Source organism: Lissotriton helveticus, chromosome 1_1, assembly GCF_964261635.1.
Source record: "Lissotriton helveticus chromosome 1_1, aLisHel1.1, whole genome shotgun sequence".
Lineage (NCBI taxonomy): Eukaryota > Metazoa > Chordata > Amphibia > Caudata > Salamandridae > Lissotriton > Lissotriton helveticus.
The window spans coordinates 363,445,914-363,467,979 of record NC_136057.1 but is presented as its reverse complement, the minus strand read 5'-3'; the positions used below and the strand labels follow the sequence as shown (position 1 = coordinate 363,467,979).

The 22,066-nt window shown below is 49.5% G+C and overlaps 1 protein-coding gene across 1 annotated transcript in view; it reads left to right on the top strand.

Moving 5' to 3' along the window:
• The window catches only part of HDHD5 (haloacid dehalogenase like hydrolase domain containing 5), a 165,774-nt gene that overhangs the window by 56,100 nt on the left and 87,608 nt on the right, over positions 1 to 22,066 (top strand). The window contains exons 2-3 of the mRNA XM_078673655.1: positions 16,607 to 16,810; positions 19,442 to 19,554. Coding sequence (XP_078529781.1) covers positions 16,607 to 16,810; positions 19,442 to 19,554 — 317 coding nt within the window. The remainder of the gene's footprint in view (positions 1 to 16,606; positions 16,811 to 19,441; positions 19,555 to 22,066) is intronic.

Genomic DNA, 22,066 nt, shown 5'->3' with positions numbered 1-22,066 from the left:
TTTTAGGTCTTGGTAATATCCGGTCGGCAGACCGGAAGTCCGAGATTTATTATTAGTAAGAGGGCTGCTTTATCCCTCCCTCTTTTTGGCTCTCCCTCCATTGGCTGGCTTCCTAAACGGAGGCCAGCCATTGGAGGAGAGAGCCGTCCCTCCAAATAGGCTCCGTCTTTTTCGGATTTGGGGGCGTAAGTTTTGCTGTTCTTTAGACAGTGACGTCGTCCTTCACTCAGAACCACAAAACCACGCCCGATTCCGAAAAATTTGAAAGCTTCCGGCTGCCATATTACGGCTCCTTAAGATGAGGTAGGCTTGCTGTCCTCGTTTCCCGCTGTCTTTTTCCCGCCCCCCTCCCGCTGTCCGTCTCTGTTTCCGCCCTCCTCCCGCTGATTAGGTCGGCCGTTGTACTCTTTCCCTGCCGTGGTCTTTTTCCCGCCCCCCTCCCGCTGTCCGTGTTTGTTCCCGCCCTCCTCCCGCTGATTAGGTCGGCCGTTGTGCTGTTGTATTATTTTTCCCACCCCCCTCCCGCTGTCCGTCTTTCTTCCAGCCCCCCTCCCGCTAAATAAATCATTCAGTGGTGATAGTAAGTTTGCAATCTTGCGGAACTGCGAGCTATTTTTTCCGGTGATGGCCGAGCTAAACTTTGTAGTTCCACCCCGCGATGTCACCCTGCCGAATGTTCTGCCTCCCTTGGCTTTGGTGTCGCTGCGCGTCATCCCAGGGTTGTTTGTACTCCGGGTTCTTAAAGGGGGTGTACTGGTAATTTCTGCATTAGGGAAAGTTTGAAGAAGAGTTATTTTATTTTACTTCATCGTGCAGCAATGTCTACGCCGGCACAGAGAAGACTAATGAGGGACTTCAAACGGTATGTGATCCGGACAGTTTTCTGTCTTGTAGCAAGGGAACAGGCTTAACGTATGCTCTCGGCCCGGGATTTGAGTCTAGTGGGCAACCAAGGTGGGCAGGTTGGAAGACTAATAATACGGACCTTAGCAGGGGCATTGTCAGCAGAAAAGTCAAACTGTTCAAAAAGAAAACCGCACGACTTGTTTGTGTTGAGAATCTGGTCACCCTATGGCACAAGGGAGGCTGGAAGAGCACTAGCGAAGGGGGAGCGCTGTTTTGCAGCACATTTGGTTGCTGAGCTGCACTGCACGAAATGTTGGTGCATCTACACCTAGTTTTGTGGACGACCATGCAGGTGCAGTCTGTCTTATTTGAAAACGAAGGGATGGGTTTGAAGTTGTCTTTGCGATGCAGCGCAGGCCTTTAGTTTTGACTTGCACGCTGAACATATTCATGGGTGAAGAAAGCCTTAATGTGAGCGGAGCTTTTGTTTTGGAAAGCTATTTCTTGTCTTGATCTGCCAGCCCTGCCTGCTGCTCCTCCATTTCCGGGGGCCAAGGCTTACTATGGGGTGCCTGTCGCCCCAGGCCCCTTGTGGCTAGGGTTAGTGTGAATAATGGAGCTGTGAATGTCCTTCCACAGCCGGGGCAGCACAAGGCGGCACATCTCGCACTGGCCCACTGGCCCATGGTATGTTATGCAGGTCTACAAGAGAATCTGCGGAAGTGCAAATTTTTAGGTTGCTCTTTCTGTTCCGTTTTTTCCTAACCCGAGAACACAGCCCATGAAGCCGTCAGAGAACGTGACAAACTTCCGTCCTCACCAGTTTTTTTACGCAAACAACAACAGTCAGTAAACATCTTTGTGCCACGCATTTGTTCACTACAAGTGTCTGAAGCCCTTGAATTAACAATGCTTTCCCTGCGTACCATCCCCAGCACCGTGCGGGATTACAACTAGTCTTCTAGCTCGCATGAGCTGTGTGGTAAGTTTTATGTAAATGTATTAACAAATATTCGTGACAGTCATTTCCTTTATCAATCTTCGAAACATTTAAGGCGCTGGCAGTCGCTCGCAACCAGCTCGTCAACCCAATGATTAACAGTGAATACAAACTCAGAATCTCTCCAACACTGCCTAGTAATCACTGGTGATCCACATGGGAGCAGCTATGCCCTGGCAGGGTCATCTTTCTCGTTTCTAAAGCTAACCCTCCCAATGCCTCCTGCCTCAGGTCCTTCAAGTATGGTGTGTAGTGCTGCAAGGTACTGGCCTCGGGCTGGGTAAGGGATGCCAGACAGGGTCATCCTTCCAGCTCAATTTGTGTTATCACAGCTGGCCAGACTCTTCCCAAGAACTAGAACCGTGAGAGTGGACGGCCATGGTATCGATCCCTGCTGCGTGTTTTTTATTGTTAAAAGCCGTAGATCAGTCACAGTTCAGGGCCTTGAGGGTGATTCAGTGAGCTAGTTATTGACAACTTCAATAGAACGTCCCCTTCTACAATTTCATCTCCCTCCTCTAAACTTTCTTTCCCTTCTCCCAGTGGCTTAAGAAACAGACTCTACCAGCAGTACGTGTATGATTTTATATCCATGTCTTGTCACAATGACTGGGAGACCATCAGACTACACAACTTGCTTCTCAGTTGGTAAACTGTCTACAAAATGAAAATGTACAATCTAGTTCTGCAACTAATAATGCACTACAGGCCACACTCCCTTTGAGTCTACTAAACGCCATCCGCGAGTTCGCCAGCAGACCTGAAGATTGTGATCTTAAATCATTCCTTTCTCTTTAAATAAGAAAGCCATTTCCCAGGCTGACGACTCAGTACTTTTGTTACAAGCACCTTGCTCCAGTACTGGGAGCCTCTGCTACGATATCAGGGAAGGTTAGGATAACACTTCAGAGCGTCAGCACTACTAACCAATGCATCGCGCCTCAATGCATTTATGGGATTACAAGACTAAATATAACATTCTATTCGTGCATGCATCTTCCTGTTGTGTATAAGTTGCATGGAAAAGTAAGTCTGTGCTATCGTTCTAGCATGCTCAGTAGTATGCCTCAATATCTGGGAGGCTGTCCCCCTGGCTGTGCTTGCTCCCCTGGCTGTGCTTGCTCTCCTGCCCCCTGGCTGTGCTTGCTCTCCTGTCCCATGGTTGTGCTTGCTCTCCTGCCCCCTCGTTCGTTGTGCTTGCTCCCCTGCCCCCTGGCTGTGCTTGCTCCCATGCCCCCTCGCTGTGCTTGCTCCCCTGCCCCCTGGTTGTGCTTGCTCTCCTGCCCCCTGGCTGTGCATGGAAAAGTAAGTCTGTGCTATCGTTCTAGCATGCTCAGTAGTATGCCTCAATATCTGGGAGGCTGTCCCCCTGGCTGTGCTTGCTCTCCTGCCCCCTGGCTGTGCTTGCTCCCCTGCCCCCTGGCTGTACTTGCTCCCCTGCCCCCACTGTGCTTACTCCCCTACCCCCTGGCTGTGCTTGCTCTCCTGCCCCCTGGCTGTGCTTTCTCTCCTGCCCCCTGGCTGTGCTTGCTCCCCTGCCCCCTGGCTGTGCTTGCTCCCCTGCCCCCTGGCTGTGCTTGCTCTCCTGCCCCCTGGTTGTGCTTGCTCTCCTGCCCCCCGCCCCCTCGTTCGTTGTACTTGCTCTCCTGTCCCCTGGCTGTGCTTGCTCCCCTGCCCCCTGGCTGTGCTTGCTCCCCTGCCCCCTGGCTGTGCTTGCTCTCCTGCCCCCTGGCTGTGCTTGCTCTCCTGCCCCCTCGTTCGTTGTGCTTGCTCTCCAGCCCCTGCCCTCTCGTTGCTTGTGCTTGCTCTCCAGCCCCTGCCCCCTCGTTGCTTGTGCTTGCTCTCCTGCCCCTCGTTGCTTGTGCTTGCTCTCCTGCCCCTGCATGTGGGTGCTAATGCAATAGGTTTTGCATATGCAAACGATTAAGCTATTGGCAATGTAAATGACAATGCTATTTATTTATAATTTAAAAAAAATTGTCATGAGCAATGCCAATAGCTCTACCTTTAATAATGCCGAGACCATTGCATTGTAAATGCTTGTTGTTTTCTGTTGTAGGGCATCATGCAGAATTATTCAATTGATGCAAAGCAAAAGCCATTATACCATTTAATGTGTTTTCTTTTTCAGTATTGGGTAGCTCTATGTATCTGTAATATTATACCCTGTATGTTTACTCTGTCTAAAACATATAAAAACTCTGCATTTGGGAGATGCTCCAGGTTTCTCCCTTACATCCTTACCGAGCCCCATGTTACTCTTCATACTAAATCAATACTTTTCATGTTTCTACTCTCCTAGTAAACTGAGCAGCCCCTATGGCAGAATATTGATTACTTACTTTTTGCTAAACCGTATTCATTTCTGGCTATTGACTAGATTAGGATTCAGCTTCTAGAGAAAATGCTGATTTGCATTTAATAGCATTTTTAGCATTTGCATTGATCGACTAACCATTATCTTTTTGCTCTATGTAATAATTCTTACATTTAAATAGACCTTCACAGTTTGTACTTTTGACCTTTTTTTGTGTGGACTTCCAGTGTAAATCTATGAGTTTAGTCAGAGTATTTGTTGTATTTGTTCTTAGGGCTCTCTTCTTTGAAGACTCACACATATCCCTGATCCATCAGTCAGCCCTTTTAATGCTGGAAAGGGCTGACACCCTGAATTCTGTAATGTCTCACATATGTGTGAGGAGGTTCCCAAATCCCTGCACGACAGATCTCAGATAAGGAAACACCATTATTCATCCCAGTAGACTACTGTGCCTCTTGTTGATCTGCCCTGGATTTTATCAGAAAGAGTAGCCTCGACCTCGGACCTGGAGAACTGGGTTCGAGTCTCGGTAACGACGCCAAAAACCTCCTGTGATTCTGGGCAAATCACTTAATCTCCCCGTGCCTAAAAATGAATGTGTGTCCACATGTAACGTAACTGGTGCTATGTAAAACGCTCTGATAACCGATTCGGTTCGGGTCTAGTTCGCGCTATATAAAACTCTGCAAAAAAAAAAAGTATAATAAGCCAAAGAGATTATTTCTTTGATCTACCTGCGTATGGAAATTCCCAGTGCTTCGCTACCTTGGTGGTGAAACGTAATCAACAAATGATATTTTTGAAATTCTTGGTACGATCTAAATACACTAAAAGCATTCTCCTCACATCCTGGACTAAACCAAAACAAATAATTTCCAGTAGTGGGTTATAACATCCACGGTGTGCTTAGAGAATAAAGTGTAGGGACTGTAAAATAAACGCGGAGATGTATTCTTCATGATTCTGGGAGTTGCTTCTTTTCATCATGCTGAAATTCTTCATAAAGTGTGATGAATTCCGACAGGAATGGTACAGCTGTGGGTATAGGCATGGCCATCGCCCTTAAGAGTAGTAAGTTCTAAGTACTGTTATCTCAGTGATCCAGGTGGATTCCACATGGGATGCATTCTGAAACAAACTGAAAAGCTGAAAAAGATGAGACTGGAGGGTCCCTCTTTTCACAGATTTGAGCCTAAAGAAGGAGAAATCTTCGAGAACTGAGAAAATCACAGCTGTTGCAGTGGACTCATCCTCAGTCGTGTATCCGGCCTTATGATTATGGAAAAGTGGCAGGCACTGATGTGTAAGCCCTTGTTTGGGCCTTATAAGTGCTTTGGAGCCTTCCTCAATTTGTCTCTCCCCTGTACCTCGTTGTCGAGTTCTTTCGAGAACAGACTCTTTCCCCACTTTTTTATTTTTTTTCATTTGCCAGCTTTAGGCGTCATTGTATTGTGTTTGATTCCCTCCCTCTCTCCCATGGTGGCTTTGGGGAAAGTGTTTTTGTGGCATTGTATGCTCACAGTGAACATTCATATGTTTCCCTGGCAAGTTTGAAATGTGATTTCTTACTCTGTGATTGGTTGGACCTGATAGAGATTAAAACAACATTCTGCTTGTTCATCCATTATTGATTCTCCCCTCCATCCTTATGTTGCTCATTTCCTTGCTGTTCTAAAATATGATTGCCCTCTGGTCTTAGTTTACTTGCTCCATTTCTGGAAAAAAAAGTGAGACCAGCTGCTCGCTAACAAACCTCAAGAAGTCCCTGGCTTACTCTTCGGAAGTCTTTCTTCTCTTCTTTCACCCTCCTCTAGGTCGGGCTCACCTCTTTTTCCCCATATTCTTTGGAGGTGGGAGGCAATCCGCCTGTTATTTGAATTTTTTTTTTGTTGTCTTTTGAGAGATCGTCTGCAGACTTATTTGGGAGACATGGTTGTCTGAGGCTGGGTTCCTAGACAGCCTGTTGGAAACCTTTCACTGCATGACAGTGGGGTCAGGGGTGATGTTTATTCCTTGTTCAAGGTTTCTCAACCAAGGAATTTTAGACCTGGTATAGAAGACTAGTGTATGTCTGGTTCCTAACAGTTTGTGGGCTGTGGATTTTAATAAGTAATCTTTACCTAGACAATTAGTTGATCTGTGCCTCGTCTTTCTATCAATCTGTCATTCACTCCTGGAGTTGGTGGTAGTGACAGATGCATGGATTCCTACTCGCTCTCCCCAAGTAATATCTGGAGCCTACCCAATTAATGAGGTTCATTGGGGTAGACTTCCAGACATCAGCAAGTAGGGGTTTTCTTTTAGAAACAGGAGGTTGTCTTGGGTGAGAACACCGATACAGGAAGGTCCTTAACTTTTGAAAGACTGACCCAGCTTTCCTTGTGCTCCTGGTGCTCTATTTCACCTGATGCCCTTGTTGTATAATGTCCAGCAAGCGTGATTGCATGTGTGGTGATAACCTATTCTAGTGCCTCAGGCTGGGGCTACTTTGGGAGGATCTGCAAGCCCCGGGGAGGTGGTCCATAGTCTTTTTTTTTTTTTAAACATTTTTATTAACTTTTACCAGTGCGAAACCATACAACAAGCATGTCAATATCGAGCAACACACGCATCCCCCCATCTCCCCACCCTCCCTTCCCACCATTTGGTCCAAGACACAGTCTATTCTGTCCGATAATTCCCCCAAGTCTCTCACCCAAATCAACCCAGAAACCAGCCCCAGTACCCTCATCCATTTCCGTTCAATAGAGAGTAGGAACCCAAGCCTCCTGATCAACTCATAGTCCTCCATCTAGTCCATGATATCGGCACCATTTGCCCCAGACCCTACCAAACTTCTTTGGGCACCCCCTCGTCTTGTACGTAACTCTCTCAGCCGAATGTATAGGTCCATACCCCTCCTCCACTCCTCCAGTTGCGGTATGTCAGGTGCCCCCCATTTCCGGGCCAGGTCTCTCTTGGCCACTACTAAGGCCAGCACCAGGAAAATCAGCAGGGGTCTAGCCAAATCCACATCATTCGTCATTCCCAGGAGGGCAAGTGTGGGGTCTAAAGGTAGGGTGGTCTCTAGCACCTCTCCTAACTCTTTCAGGACCTCCCCCCAAAAGATTTGAATTTTCGAGCATGACCAGACCGTGTGGTAGAAGTCCCCTCTGCCATGGCCACACCGCAAACAGCACGGGTCAATCACTCTCCCAATCTTATGCAGGTGCACTCTGTTAAAATAAGTCATATGAAGGATATTAAACTGGATCAGCCTTAGCGAGATTTAACTGCTACCTCCCTTGGATGCATCAGGATCATACCCCAATCTACTTCATCCATGTCTCCCACCTCTCGCTCCCATGTGGCCCTGAGGTTCCCTAGTCTATCTGGCCTATTACTCATTATGGTTTTATACGTTAGGGACACTGCCTTACCAGGGATCCGTTCCTGCAAAAGGCGACCCTCCAATGGGGCATATTCTGGGAGTGCCTCCGTCAAAGCACTCTCCGCCCTCCAGGCATGTCGTAATTGCATATACTTGAAATATTGTGCGCGGTGGAGCCATAGTCCTGTCGCAGTGAGGGAAAGGACTGTAGCACCCCTTTCTTTATCATGTCTCCCAGAGTCGATATGCCACTGGCATCCCAGCTCTGGAATCCTTTCAATTTATTAAGCTCCTTCAACCAGGCGCATTTCCACAGTGGTGTTTGTTTCGTCGGCTTGCGTTCCCACCCTATCGCCTTTGTCGCTCTCGTCCATATCCCCAGTGTGAGTCTTGTGGCAGGCAGTAGTCTAGCCCTCCCCCTGCCTCCGTATAGATAATGTATGCACGTATGGGTGTCCATGGTGTGTCTTTCTAGCGCAAAGGTAGGGTGGGTGGCCGGGGCGTGTATCCATTCATTTATGGAGACCAAATGTTCTGCCCAATAGTAAGCCTCTAAGTCGGGCAGAGAGATACCTCCATTATATTGGAGTCTCAGCAGGGTCGACAGCGCCACCCTGGGTTGCTTCCCCAGCCATAAAAATGTCCGTAATTCCGCATGAATGTCCCTGAAAAACCGGCTCTGCAGGGGAAAATATTCATTTTGAAAGGCGTATAAGAATCTCGGGAGCGTGATCATTTTAAAGATTGCTGACCGGTCTAGCAGCGTCAGGGGGAGCAATTTCCATCGCGCCTTGTCCTCATTAAAGTTACGCACTACACGGTTAATATTCCTTTCATAGGAGAGTGTCCTATCAGTCGTTATAAATACCCTCAGGTAGGCAAATCCCCTCCTTGGGGATCGTAGAGAGTCGATTTATGCCAGTTGATCTGGTAGCCCGCTTTGGCCCCGTTGCGATCTAGTTCCGAGAACAGCGCAGGTATGGTAACATCCGGCTTCGTAATATACAGAAGGACGTCGTCGGTATACAGGAATAGTTTTTCTTCGGTCTCATCTGTCTGTCCTATTCGAAACCCTCTGATTCCCTCGTTCTGTCGGACTGCACACGCCATCACCTCTATGGAGAGGGCGAACAACAGTGGGGACAGGGGGCATCCCTGCCTGGTACCCCGTCTTATAGGGAAATCCCCAGATAGTGTCCCATTGACCCGAACTCTCGCCCTGGGGTCAGTGTATAGCTTCCTGTATTTGGTCAGTGTATACTTCCTGTATTTGGGTCCAAAACCAAAACGTTCTAGTACCCCCTCTAAGAAGGGCCAGTGGACTGCATCAAATGCCTTTTCGGCATCGAGAGATAGGAACCAATGTGCATCTTCTCTAGTGTACACCTCCATCAACCAGTTATGGGTTCTCCTAAGGTTGTATCTGGTCGCCCTTTCAGGGAGGAACCCTGTTTGGTTGAGGTGCACCAGCCCCGAAATCACCCGCCTCAGGCGAAGGGCCAGTATCGTTGCGAAGAGCTTCGCCTCCACATTTAGGAGGGAGATAGGTCGGTAGGACGAACGTTCATCGGGTGACTTATCCTCCTTGAAAACCGGGATGATTGTGGCTTGTTGGAGGTCGAGTGGGAACATCCCCTCCGATTCAGCGTCCACAAAGAGGCCCAATAAGTGACAGGTCAGGAGATCCGCCGTTTTTTGAAAAATTCCGCCGGGAAGCCATTAGGGCCTGGAGCCTTCCCCGCCCGGAGTCTAACCATGGCCTCCCTAAATTCATCCTCTGTTATGTCCGCCTCCAGGTCACGGTGGTCTGCTTCCTCCAGAACCGGGAGTTAGATATGTGCCATGTATTGCAGCGCATCCTCTCTCGTCTCTAGGTCCCTTACGTCGTAGAAGGCCTCATAATAGCCTGCAAAAGTCTCCGCTATCTGTTCATCTGCTCTGGCGCATCCCCCTGGCCATCTCTCACCTTCTTCACCCATCGCCCATCTTCCTCTTTCTTACTAAGCCATGCTAGTAACCTCCCGGATTTGTCACCCACATCGTACAGGCGGTGCAGAGTCGCCAGGGCCTGCGCCTTTGCCTCTCCTGTAACCAGGTGTTTGTATTGGGTTTGTAAGTCCAATAGTCGTTTAAGCGTCCCCAAGTCTCTAGCAGTCTGATGCTCCAGCTCTAGAACCAGTATCTGGGCTTCTAGGGCTAGGGCCTCTGCTTGTACTTTCCTCCTGTCTTCCGCTAACCTATTTTGCGCCCTGTCTCGCAGGACCGTTTTGAGTGCCTCCCATAGCACCACCCGGGAGGTCACCGATCCCTCATTTTCCACCATGTAAACCTTCACATCGGCCCGGAGGCCTCTCAGTATGTCTGCGTTTTGTAGGTCTCAAGCAGTCAGTCGCAGCGCCGCGGGTCTCCCTCTCCTCCCCCCTCCCTTTCGAGCAGCAGGGGTGAATGGTCCGATATGCCTCGCGTGCGATATTCTGCCACGTCAGTGACACGCAGCGCCTGTCTAGCCATAATATATCATCTAAGCGGGAGTACACTTTATGCGCCCCGGAAAAAAAGGAGTACGCCCTAGTCTCAGGATGAAGCCATCTCCAGGCATCTATCAGGCCCACTGTATCCATCGTTTTAGCCAGCAGAGTAGGGCCCTGGGGCCTGTCTCTGTCTCCCATCCTGTCCGCCGCCAGGTCCATAACGTCATTGAAATTGCCCCCTAAGACTTGCACCGTGCCGGACGTGTTGAGGAGGATTTCAGTGACGCCTCTGAGTGTGCCCACTTGTAATTTGGGTGGGGCATAGGCCGATATAAACGTGTATTCCTTCCTCCTCCAGTGACCCCGCACTCCCACGTATGTCCCCTGTGGGTCCGTCCAGGTCTGCGCTATTCTCATGGGTGGATGCTTTTTAATCAGGATTGCGACCCCTCTCGAGCCCGATGTGAAACCTGCATGTGTATTGCCCTCTAGCAAGGAAGGCACATTTGGTACCCTGTAGATGTGTTTCTTGCAACAGTATGACGTCTGCCCCTGACCTCTTCACATAGTTGTGTACCAGCCCCCGCTTGATTTTACAGCCCAGGCCGTTGACATTCCATGTCAACACCTTAAGACCATCACAGGACAGGCTCTCCCTCGTAGGGCTATCCCGCATCATATCCTGCATTGAGGCGGGAACGTGCCCACTGTCCTGCACGCTGGTTCGTCCCGTCGTGTGTGTGTATGGTCAACATGACATGCATCACAATCCCCCCTCCCCCCATCTCCCCCATCCATCCATCCACTCAAAAACACATACCAATCTCTCCCATGAACCCTCAAACAAGGAACAACAGAATCCCACCTCCTCCCCCCACTCTACCTCCCCCTCCCGCCAGCCCCATCATCGCTACTAGCTTCGTCAGGGACTTTCGGGTAGAGAAGGTCTATCGCCCACCCCTGAAGACCCCCTAGGAACCCAGCTCCCGGACAGTAGTCCAAGAGCGAACAAAACTCCCTTCCACCGTAGTTACACCCAGGAAGGCAACGTTCCCCAAACAATGGAAACTAAAAAAGTTTGTTGGGGGTGTATCAACTTGCGTGCACTCCGGCTGAGCCAGAAACTTCATTGCCAAACTGCCCCGTAATCACGAGTGGGAGTCCTGGACAGCGTCTTGTGAGGCCCCGGTCTCCTTGGCTGAGTCCTGCTCCATCTCGTTGATCACTGCTACCAGCGGATGCATGGACTGCGTATCATTGTCCTCTTCTTCCGATGTGTTACCAGCTGTGTCTTCCTCTCCCTGTGAGCGGGCGGTCCTCCCCAAGCAGCGAAACCTGGATCCCGCTGTGCCCCCAGCCCCTGGGGACGCCGATCGTCGTCGCTGTCGGTTGGTCGGGGTCAGCGCAGGATACGGGGTCGTCGTCAGCCTGCTGCATCCCCGCGCTCCTCTCGATCTCTGAGCCTTCGGTGGACCCCACTGGGCCTCCATGGCCAGCGTCCTCGTCGCCCTTTCATGCCTCTCGCCCTCCGCTCCCTGCCGTGGGGGCCGCTCTTCCAGCCACTGCCACGCATCATCCGAGTGAAGAAATACGTCCTCTCCCTGTAGATCACCTTTAGTTTCGCAGGGAAGAGCAGCGTGTACTGTATCTTTAAGTCTCTCAGCTTCGCTTTCACCGAGTCAAAGAAGCGCCTCTGCCTCTGTACTTCTTGACTATAATCCGGGAAGATCATAAGTATCGCATTATCCATTCGAATTTCTCCCAACTTCCTAGCTTCTGTTAAGATTAAATCCCGGTCCGCAAAGTTCAGGAAGCGGGCAATAATCGGTCGGGTTCTCGCCCCCACCGGGGGCTTCGCCAGCAGTGCTCGATGCGCCCGCTCTATAATAAAGCAACTGGAGAAGCTTACCGCCGGGAAGGTCTTCCGCAGCCATGTATGGAGGAAGGCCGCCATGTTGGTTCCCTCAATTCCTTCCCGAAATCCCACAAAGCGGAGGTTATTGTGGCGGGCCCTGTTTTACGCATCGTTGACCTTCCATTGGAGTTGCTTGTGGGATGCCTGGAGTTTCGCCACATCTCTCTTATGTGTGTGGATAGTATCTCCTGCGTCACCCAATCTTGTCTCCGACGTGGTCACCCTTTCCGTTAAGTTGCAGAAGTCCTGACGCAGTAGGGTAACCTCCGATCCTACCTCTCCAATTTTAACCTCCAGGGTGGCTCTTGACGCTTGTATGTCCTCCCGCGATGCCTGGATAGCCCCCATCAAGAGCGCCGTATCCGAGCGAGATCCCTGGGCCTCAATCTCTGTGGCGGGAGGGGCTGTTGCATAGCGGTCCAGGGTGCCCTGCCGCGGTGTCCTGGCGGCCGTCTCCTTCTTCCCCATGTCGCGCTCTCCGGGCGTCCGTATGGTCCTGGCCCCTCTCAGGCTATATTTAGGGCGTATCACCTCCAAGCCCCTATCCCTGGTGTAGCCGATTTGGTCGCAGGCCCCAAGCACTCAATCCCAGGCTGAGGACTGTCGTGTGTCCTTCCGGCCACACGTCGCCAGATGCGGGGGTCCCACTCCTGAATGCCTCTCACTGTGGGGGTAGTCGGCCGCCTCCGGTATCTCAGCGGGCCGCCAGTGAACCCCAAACTCGATGATGCAGTCGGGGAGGGGCAGCAAGCGCTCTTGTCACGTCCACGTTGTAATATCAGGTCTCTCTCAACAGAGCCAGAAGCCTGTAGCGGGCCCACCGCTCTCCTCACGCTCTGTGTAGCCGACCCTTCGCTCCGGTCTCCTCCGCGGCGCTCCTTGTCAGGCCCAGGCACTCTCAGGGCCCTCCTGGGTACGGGCCTAAGGGCCTCTCAGGTGTGTAGTTCGCCCCCCGGCTCTAGGGCACTTGTCCCAGCACAATGGCACTCAATAAAACTCCCCGCGAGGTCCCGCTCCCAGGGGTGCAGCCCTCACTGCCTCTGCGTCCCAGGGTTCGCTCGCTGGCCCGATGTGGCGGGAGGGCCGGGTCTTCAGGGGATGGCGCCTCTTTTCGCCGTCTCACTCACCCCGTGTGCTGCTCCTCAGTCGCGGGGACCAGCCGCCGGCCGTGCCCTGCAGAGGAGAGGCGCTCCGTTGGTCAGCGTGTCGGCTCAGGCTGTCCACCCCGGTATCACGGGAGTGAGGGCGTTGATTCCGGAGCAGCGGCAATCCCGGGCTCACCTCCGTATGTAAGTCTCGTCTCGTCGGGCCGATCCTCCCGAGTCGGGTCTGAGGCCGCCACCATCTTGGGATCGGGCCGCAGCAGCTCAGGACAGCGCGCCGGCTCTCGTAGTTGCTGGCCGCCGCAGCGTCGCAGTTCCGATGTATGGATCGGCCCCAGAGTCACGGGGCCAAAGGCATGCCCTGGGTGTCCAAATCGGGGTATTTGGACGTCATAGATCGCCGGATCATGATCAGCTCGCCGGAGCTAACGGGAGACTCGACCTAGTCGGCCATGTTCTTGGCCACGCCTCCGGTGGTCCGTAGTCTTGTGTCAGTGGAGGTACAATTGAAGGGAATTTCAAGCTCTCAGGGACGATTCGTGGCATTCACACGTCAGGACTTTGACATCCTGTTTGATTTAGAGTAGACAGTTATGTGGCAATCACATACCTTACTTGGTTTTCAGGGATTGATTTCCCAGGGTATTGGCTCTGTCAGTGGGGTTGCTACAGCTACTCCAGGTAGTTCCAAGTCCTTTGAGTTCTCCAGTCCTGTCCAGTCTGCAGCTGTCCCATTTGAGGTTGGGGTATGGAGGCTGAAAGACTAGGTCCGCACTACCTGAGAATATCAGAGATGTGACCTTGGTGGTTGAGTAGCCCCAGAGCCTGATAACTTAGGCGTTCTTGCACCCACCACTGGGTTTCCTTGCTAACTTGGTGTTTGTCTGCTGAGGTTCAGTCCTTTTCTTGTCCACTTACCAGAAATCTTGATTTCCTACTTATGGGGTTTTGTAACTGTCTGGTGGTGGCAACTGTCAAAGTCCAATGGGCTCCTTTTAAGATAGGCGCTTTGTAGGGCCTGGATTCCCTGGTGTCTCATCATTTGAACGGTTGTTTCCTGCTGAATCCCACTGCGAATGTGCTGGTTCTCAATTGGGATTTGCATCTGGTTTTGCAGGGTTCCCTCTTTAAGCCTTTGGAGTTAATTACATTGGGTCTCCTGTCCTATAAAGCTCTTTTTTTTCTGGTGGCCATAAGGTCTTGGGAGGTCTTTAGGAGTTTGGGTTCGCTGGAATGTTCTGAGCCCCACTCAGCTGTCTTATCAGATGCATGGCTCTTAAAGAGTGTTCCTTATTTCATATCCTGAGTGCTCTCTCATTCCATTTTGATCAAGAAGTGGTACTCCTGGCTCTGTCTGGGGAGGATATATTTCTGACCCCGTTATGGGTGAATGTTAGGTGTGCTGGTGTGATTTAACTGACACAGATGCAGGATTTCCATAACTGTGAAGCGTTTGTCAATTTTTGTCATGCACAACAGGGCTGAGATCAACTATGGCTACCCTGAGCTCGTGGGTGAATGCCTCATGTTCAAAGTTTCTTAGGTGTCTGGGGATGTGCATCTTCCTATGAGGCAGGGGAGGTGGCTCCTTTCTCTCTTCTGCTTCAGGCATTCCACTGTTTGATGTTTTTCTTTCTGCCACTTGGGCTGTGACATCTAGGCAGCTTCTCCTCCTCTGATGTCAGGCGCTTCAGCAATTGCTTTTGGTAAGGCTGTTCCGACTGCGAGCTCCTAGGTCACTCTATGTTTGATAGTCAATAAAGTTCATTGTGCATTGTGTCACCTGACGATGGGGTTTGCCGTGCATTCATGTATTTGACCATGCTTTATCCTGGTAGTGTTTCTTTAGATCTCACTACATTAGCAATAGAACAAGGATGGGTGAGATGTGGAAGTAATGTTTGGATTACATGAGATAATCTGTGTTATTCCCTGTCCTTGCTCCACTCCTGACCGCCATCCCTCCACACTCGTGGTTGGTGCGGCATGTCATTAGTGGTATGTTAGTTAGATCACTTCACCTCCGCACAGGAGTTGGAATGAGACGAGGTGGGCCAACCTAGAGGAGGAAGCAAGAAGGTGAGAAGGAAGACTTTTGCAGGCGATGCCAGGGGCTTCCAGAGCTCTGTTATCCAGCAGCATGCCTCACTAAGCCACGAATACAGCATGGACGGGGAGACTAGTAGGAATGGACATTCCCCCAAGTGAATTAGAGAGTCATTATCTCTTTTTAATGTTAATTCTTCGATGTGCCAGTATTCCTTTATTTAAAATAATAATATATAATAATAATAGTCACGTTCACTATTTATTTGTCTAGAACTGCCATCGACCTTTCTTATTTTTGGCATCCCACTGACCATTTCATGCATGTGCAAAGTTTAGCTCGGCAGCATACTTTTTTTTTCTGATGACCCAAGCTTTCTCGACTTTACTTTTTAATGATCCTATGAAGTCTACAAAACAATAGGCACAAACCAGTGGTTTTGCCGTAGTTTAGGCCTTCATTTAGGTATATTTCTATTTTCTGATTTTACCTTCTGAAAAATTTACTGTCTAATGATGAGAAGCTTTGGCCGTTGATGTTTCATACTGACCAGCTGAAAAAAAATACTCTTCGTTGATATCATCTCACACTTGTCCTCGCAAGTGAAATATGTTATTGTGATGTAAGGCAATTGTCCTTCTGAAGAAAACTATCCAAGCTCATTCTTTCACCTCTAGGGGCCCAATAACTAAATGGAAAAACAACTTGAAATATAATTGAAAGCTTTCGTATAATTAGTTACAACACTTCAGAGACATGCAACACAACATCAGTCAGGTTGATTATCATACTTTCTGCACTAGTTACTGTGCGGCATCACTCAAGAGCACCAAACATTTTGGACAAAGCATTCTACACCATCCATTCACAATTGATTAATAACAAACCCACAAAACAAAGAACACATTTACCAGAAACTCTGATAAGTTGTCACAAAGAACACAGCAAATCAAGACCGGATTCATAACCTGGCGGTTCGAATGAACAGATCAACACAAAACAAGCATCAACTCCAGCGCCTTGAGACCCTCACGGGTGATTTGCAGCACTTTACAAATCCTTGATTGATTAGTTGGAACAGCAGTCATACATCCCGCGCCACTCTTACACTATCTTCAACCACTTTGCAACTGGCAGGTTTAGCAAACAAATTCTAAGCAATGGAGAGAACCCTTCAGTCTCACATCCGTCACTCCACAATCATGAACGAACAGCTCAGTGATGTAGTCATGGCCGCCCAACCTGGAGTTGAGCCAGAACACAACGCACAAAGCATATAATCACAGGATGGCTCGGACTCCAGTCTGTGATGGAAGCCTCAGACTATGTGGAAACACACCTCCGCTAGAAGGCAGCTCTAAGAGATTGTACTTATGGCAGTCTGTCTTCTTTGGAGAATTGCATAACTTAACATCAGAATGTGTTTAGTACATTTCCAGAGAGCAAGGTCTAGAAATATTGCACGTTGTGTTAAAAGACTTGGTCAACACAAGCTAACATTGAACTACCTCCTCAATTCATTGTTTCGTCACAGAACCAACCATCGTTTGGCTTCCTCTTTGACATTGATGGAGTCCTGGTCAGAGGTCGGAGCCCTATACCTGCCGCAGTCAAGGCTTTTAAGAAACTGTCAGACGGCCATGGGAAGCTCCAGGTGCCAGTGGTTTTTGTTACAAATTCTGGAAACTCCCTGCGCAAGACTAGGGCAGAGGAGCTGTCTGCTGTGCTACAAGTGGAGGTAAGATAAGGTGGACATGGGCTGCCTGCTGTGCTGTGCTGTGAATGGTGGTGAAGGTTTGAGACGATGATCTGTTCAGTTTGCTTTGAGTGGAGACATACTTGGAAGCATTCAGTGACTAGAAGGATGCAGGAGTTTCCTTTATCTTTTTAATTGTATCTTTATTGCACTCTTGCATTCAACTGTAAAATATCGATATGGAACAATATCGAATGCAAGATAACAATATATACAATACCGTCAATGTAAGTAGAGATGGAGTTAGAATAGTAAATCCATACTCCCCTATGTATGCTTCCCTTGACCATGCAGTGCACGTTGATATTTCGCTTCCACTTTTTGTGGTGGCCATGTTGACATCCAACCATATTTGTCGGTATCCACAGAAACTGACGTTTGGGATAAGGGGGTCATAGTTTCTGCAGCTCTAGGGACCCTAATCCCTAGATAGGAAGGGTGCTGAAATCACTCATGTTTGGAAGCTACCAGGATACCAGACTTCTCCTGAGGAGCTATGAATGAAGGTGTGTGAATGGGATGGGCGAAGAGAAGGGGGATAGTTCCATGGTAGGAAGGTCAGTAAGGTTTTCAATTGATCTTGTATCTTCCCAATGGAGGCTACGAGTATCTGCCATATTCCCCCTTAGTGATACAAGACCACACCTGCTGTATCTCTCCTGGTTTTCCTTCCAACATGGAGGTACGCCACTGAAAGAACTAATCTACCAAGGCAGTACTGTTCATCTCCTTCGGTGCCTGGACCTTGGCTGAGGCTGTGCCTCTTCCTGTGTTTCCCCATAGCCTTTGCAGAAGCACAAGCGGTATTTCCACTATTTTAGCTATGAAAGGAAATCCCCACACACCCAATGTCATACCCAGTATGCTGGTTGAGGGCAATCACTGCTGGTGCCACAAGGTTGCTTGACTTATAGGCACTGCGTAGACGGTCTCTTTTGTCCACGAATAATGACTCTCATCCCAGGTTAGATTATTCCCACACGCGAAAGCAAAAATAAATACTCAAAGGGACAGGAAAGGAAAGGGAGAGATGTCCATCTCTTTCCCCCAGCCTCCCCTCCACAGTCCAGCTTCTGCGTATATTTACTGCAGCTTCGGGGCTGATGCCAAAACACTGCTGTAAACTCTCCACGTAGGCATCACACTTTCATCTCCGAAGTTCCCGGGACCAGCACAAATCAAGACAATTGCTGTCATATTTTCTCTGGGCAAACTTGGACGAGCCGCTATCCCCCACATTGTTCTTGGTGCCATGCTTACAGTAGCCTTCCACAGTCCTCCACTACAGCTACGGGTATTAACGTTCTTCCTCTGTCTGGTGGTGCCCCAGCCTCATTCTCAGACCAGGCAGGCACCGATGATCACTCGTGTGGAGTTCAGAAAAATGATTGTCTTGACAAAAATGAGTGAACTTTGGGACGTGTTTGGACAGTTGTATCCTTTGGTTGTCTATAAATCCAGCTTTTTGTTCAGGACCAGCTGGGCTGCAAAGACATCATGACCCCTGAACAGCGGTTCACTTCTTTGAGGGATACTCCTTCTTGAAAAGAAAGTTGAACACACTTGACAACTGCTACACACTTAATTAACCAACAAACTCTCAAGTGACTTAAACTTGGAGGCAGAACATTGGGAGTCTAAAACCCAGACTATGGAATGCCTAAAGCAGAGCTGAGTCACACTACATGTGGTTCAAGAAACTCCTAAAAATTCAACATTTCAGGCACTCTTTCCATTGATCGCCAAACAGTTCCATGGGTGGGGGTCCTTTTGGTGTCAGTGAAGTGCCGCTGAGTCTAACAATCTGCTCAGGAGCAACAAAATAATCATTAAACCTAACCTCATTGGATTTATGATTTGAGGACAGAAAATCACAGCCTAGCTGAAACACTCCAGATGGAAGCAGGGCTTACATTGGACTATACATTAGGAACCTAACAGGCTGTGAAAATAAAGACCGGGAACAGGCTGCTCTACCGAGTGGAGGTAAGGAGAAATAACACAGATAAGGAGTGGTCTTTTGTAATACAAGGGAAGGAAGGTTAAAAAAAATAGGAGACTTAAGGAGCTAAATGCTGCTGTATCAGGAGTGGAGGCTAGTGGGAAGGCCAGGTAGTGAGCTATCTGTTGTGCTTGGAGTGGGGTTCTGTGGAAATACTAGGGTAAAGCGGGGGCCCTGCTGTGCTCGAGGTGGACATCAATTGGACGGGTGCTATGTGGTGTCACAGAGTGAGATGAAAGAAAAGGGCAGGGCACATCTACAATCTGCTGTGCTAGAAGTGGTGGTCAGGAGAATGCCAAGTGGCTCTGCGTTGAGTGGACCATTATTTCCGCCCACCATTGAAAAACATAAACTCTTCAGGGGAAGTTGCTGGGGTAGATCATAGGGAGCAGCATCAAGTCTCCTGATCGAAGACGAATGGTGGGATGGAAAAGTAGGGGGAGGGAAGAAGATGTAACTCTTACTTTTGTCAATACAATTCGTTTCCTTCCATATATATTATTATTGACTTTTACTGAGCCCACGTGACTCTTCTTGTGCCAGGAAAGCCACAGCAGGTTGGTAGCAGGACACTGTTTGAATTCCCATTGCTTGTATCCTTTGCCTTTCAGATTTCCCAGGACCAGATGGTTTTGTCGCACAGCCCCCTGTGCATGTTCCCTGGCTTCCACAAGAAGCGCGTTCTTGTGTCTGGACAAGGGCCCGTGCAGGAGATTGCTAACAAGTATCCTTTGACTGGTTCCTGAACGTGCCAGTGGAGGCAGTGTTTTCTGTGGTTGGGCTACTGAAATTGACTGCATAATCTGGAAATTAATAGTCATTTACTTAGGATGGCATTAAGGAGAGCACATTGTGCCGGAGGAAGGAAGTTATTTTACTATCAAGCTGGTAATGTACTTTCTTTTTCAACTAATATCAAAATAAATATTATGTGTCAATAATGAAAGCCTAAGTATAATACACCTGATATTTTGTTACAAAGAGGCCATTCATCCTACCAACTGTAACATAACTTTTTACTTGTATTTAATGGGTGGAGTAAAGAGAGATGGCAGCATAGGCTTTGCAACATGGGTCCTCATTACAAGTCAGCTGGAGCAGTCCCCCCAGTGAGAATGTGGGGGGGGGGGTTGGGGTAACTGTTTAGGGTGAGACTAAGAGAAGGGGTGGCAATAACTTACAGGTAACTACAGGGTTTCTTGTGAGTCTGGGCCCAGAAACATGTGAGCATTTATTTACATGGATTTGGGCAACTTCCCCCTGCCCCTGTCCACCCTTATACTTCCGCATTGGAGTAGCAGAAAAAGTTCCCTCAGCTGAAGTAAAATAGACTGTCCCTAGCCACCCTCCTCTAACCTCCATGCCCACACCCTCCCTCGGCCAAGAAAAGCAGCATCCAAAGGATTTACCACCTGCTCCCTACAATTGACAAATGAGAGCGAATCTGGGCCTACTTTTGTCCCCGTAATTCGATCCTTCATTCCCAGGTCGGTATCCTTCATTGTGGGGAAAATAACTTGTAATCTGTGTTACTCAGGGGAGATAACGGCCTGGGTACCTCCACGTGGATTTAACTGGGGATTGGTAATGAGGAAGTAAGTACATTACTTCTGCACATACTACACTGTCAACAGCAATTCAAGGCTCCCCTACTTAATGGCTGACGCGTGCAGCAGGCGCACTGCCAAAGGCACACCAAAGGCAAGCCCGTCTGCGCCCGTCCGCGACCCGACCGCGGCCAGCGCCAGGAACCCTGGACCTCCCACTACCCATCACTACCACACCACCACCCTCCTCGCACTCAACCCTGGAAGAATTAGAGAATGCCAACAGGCCTTGCCGAACATGACCCATGGCCAGTTCTCATGCCTCCACTGGCGCCAGACCCTCACCGCCACCCCGGCCTCCAACACCGCTGACCCCAGCATCGACAACACCCTAAAATGCATCCTCCTCAACGTACGCTCCGTACACAAACACAACATGGAAAACTGTAACCTGCACATTTCTCTCTTGTCCAACATCACCTTCTTCACAGAGACCAACGCATCCTCCGCCCTCGACATCAGCACCACCATCCCAGACGGATACAAATTCCAAAAGAAAGACTGCCCCAACCACCCAAGAGGGGGACTCGCCACCGCCCACAAGAGCACCCTCTGCCTCACCACCTCCAGCGAAACCTTCCCCTCGGCCGAACACCTGCACTTCCAGATCCAGACCACCCCAAAAGCCACACTCCGAGGAACTCTCATCTAAAGACCCCCCTGGCCCCTGTACACTCTTCGCCACCACCATCACGCTGCAAGTGGTCCAGGGGGCTATAAAAACCTTGGCACAAGACAAAACACTGTGAATGGATGGGCTCCCGGTTGAGCTTTAGGCCGCATAAGACTACAAGCTGGCCCCTAGACTGGTCGATTTGTACAAAAGTGGCTAATAATACGCGCCTTCCGCCGTCATCCATGAGAAGCGCGGGTGAGACCTGCATATGACATGTAAGCCTACCGGCCATTATTGATGCTGAACATCGATTATAAAATCCTTAGCTGGATCCTTGACACTAGACTTCTCTTTCACATGACAAAACTGGTCTGCCCCGATCAAGTGGAGTTTATTCCCAGTCTCAACACTGTGCTCAACATTAGTAGACTACTCGCACTGCTGGAGTCCGATACTTATGCTCGCGCAGAAGCAGTGGTCTTTGCAGTAGGCATAGAGAAAGCTTTTGACAGCTTAGAGTGGGACTTTCTCTATGGCGTAATCAAGCACTTCTGACTGGGGTGCAGATTTCTAACCTGGCTTCGGTTGCTATACACAGATCCCACAGCCAGAGTCCGGACTGGACGGAATATTTTGGAGGGCTAGAGGATGGACCGTGGGACTAGAAAGGGATGTCCCCTTTGCTCTTTGCGTTGGCAATGGAGCTGTTGGCTGGATATGCCAGGACTAGGGACAGCTATCAGGGAATTAAGCTTTCTGGACAGACCCACCACTTCGCCTTAAATGTGGATGATCTCTTAATTTTCCTGCAGCACACGACAACGGACCTGGTGGGTGCTACGAGAGTACTAGAGAAGTTCGACTTCCTGTGGTCGTGTAGCTCCTAGGAAACCCCAGGACCTGCGCGTTTTGGGTGACCTAAACTGAGAGCTTGGTGTCCCAACCTCTTCCGGGCACCCCCACAGGATATGTCAGCCGTTAGACCAGCTAGCCCTACAGTGCCACTACCACCT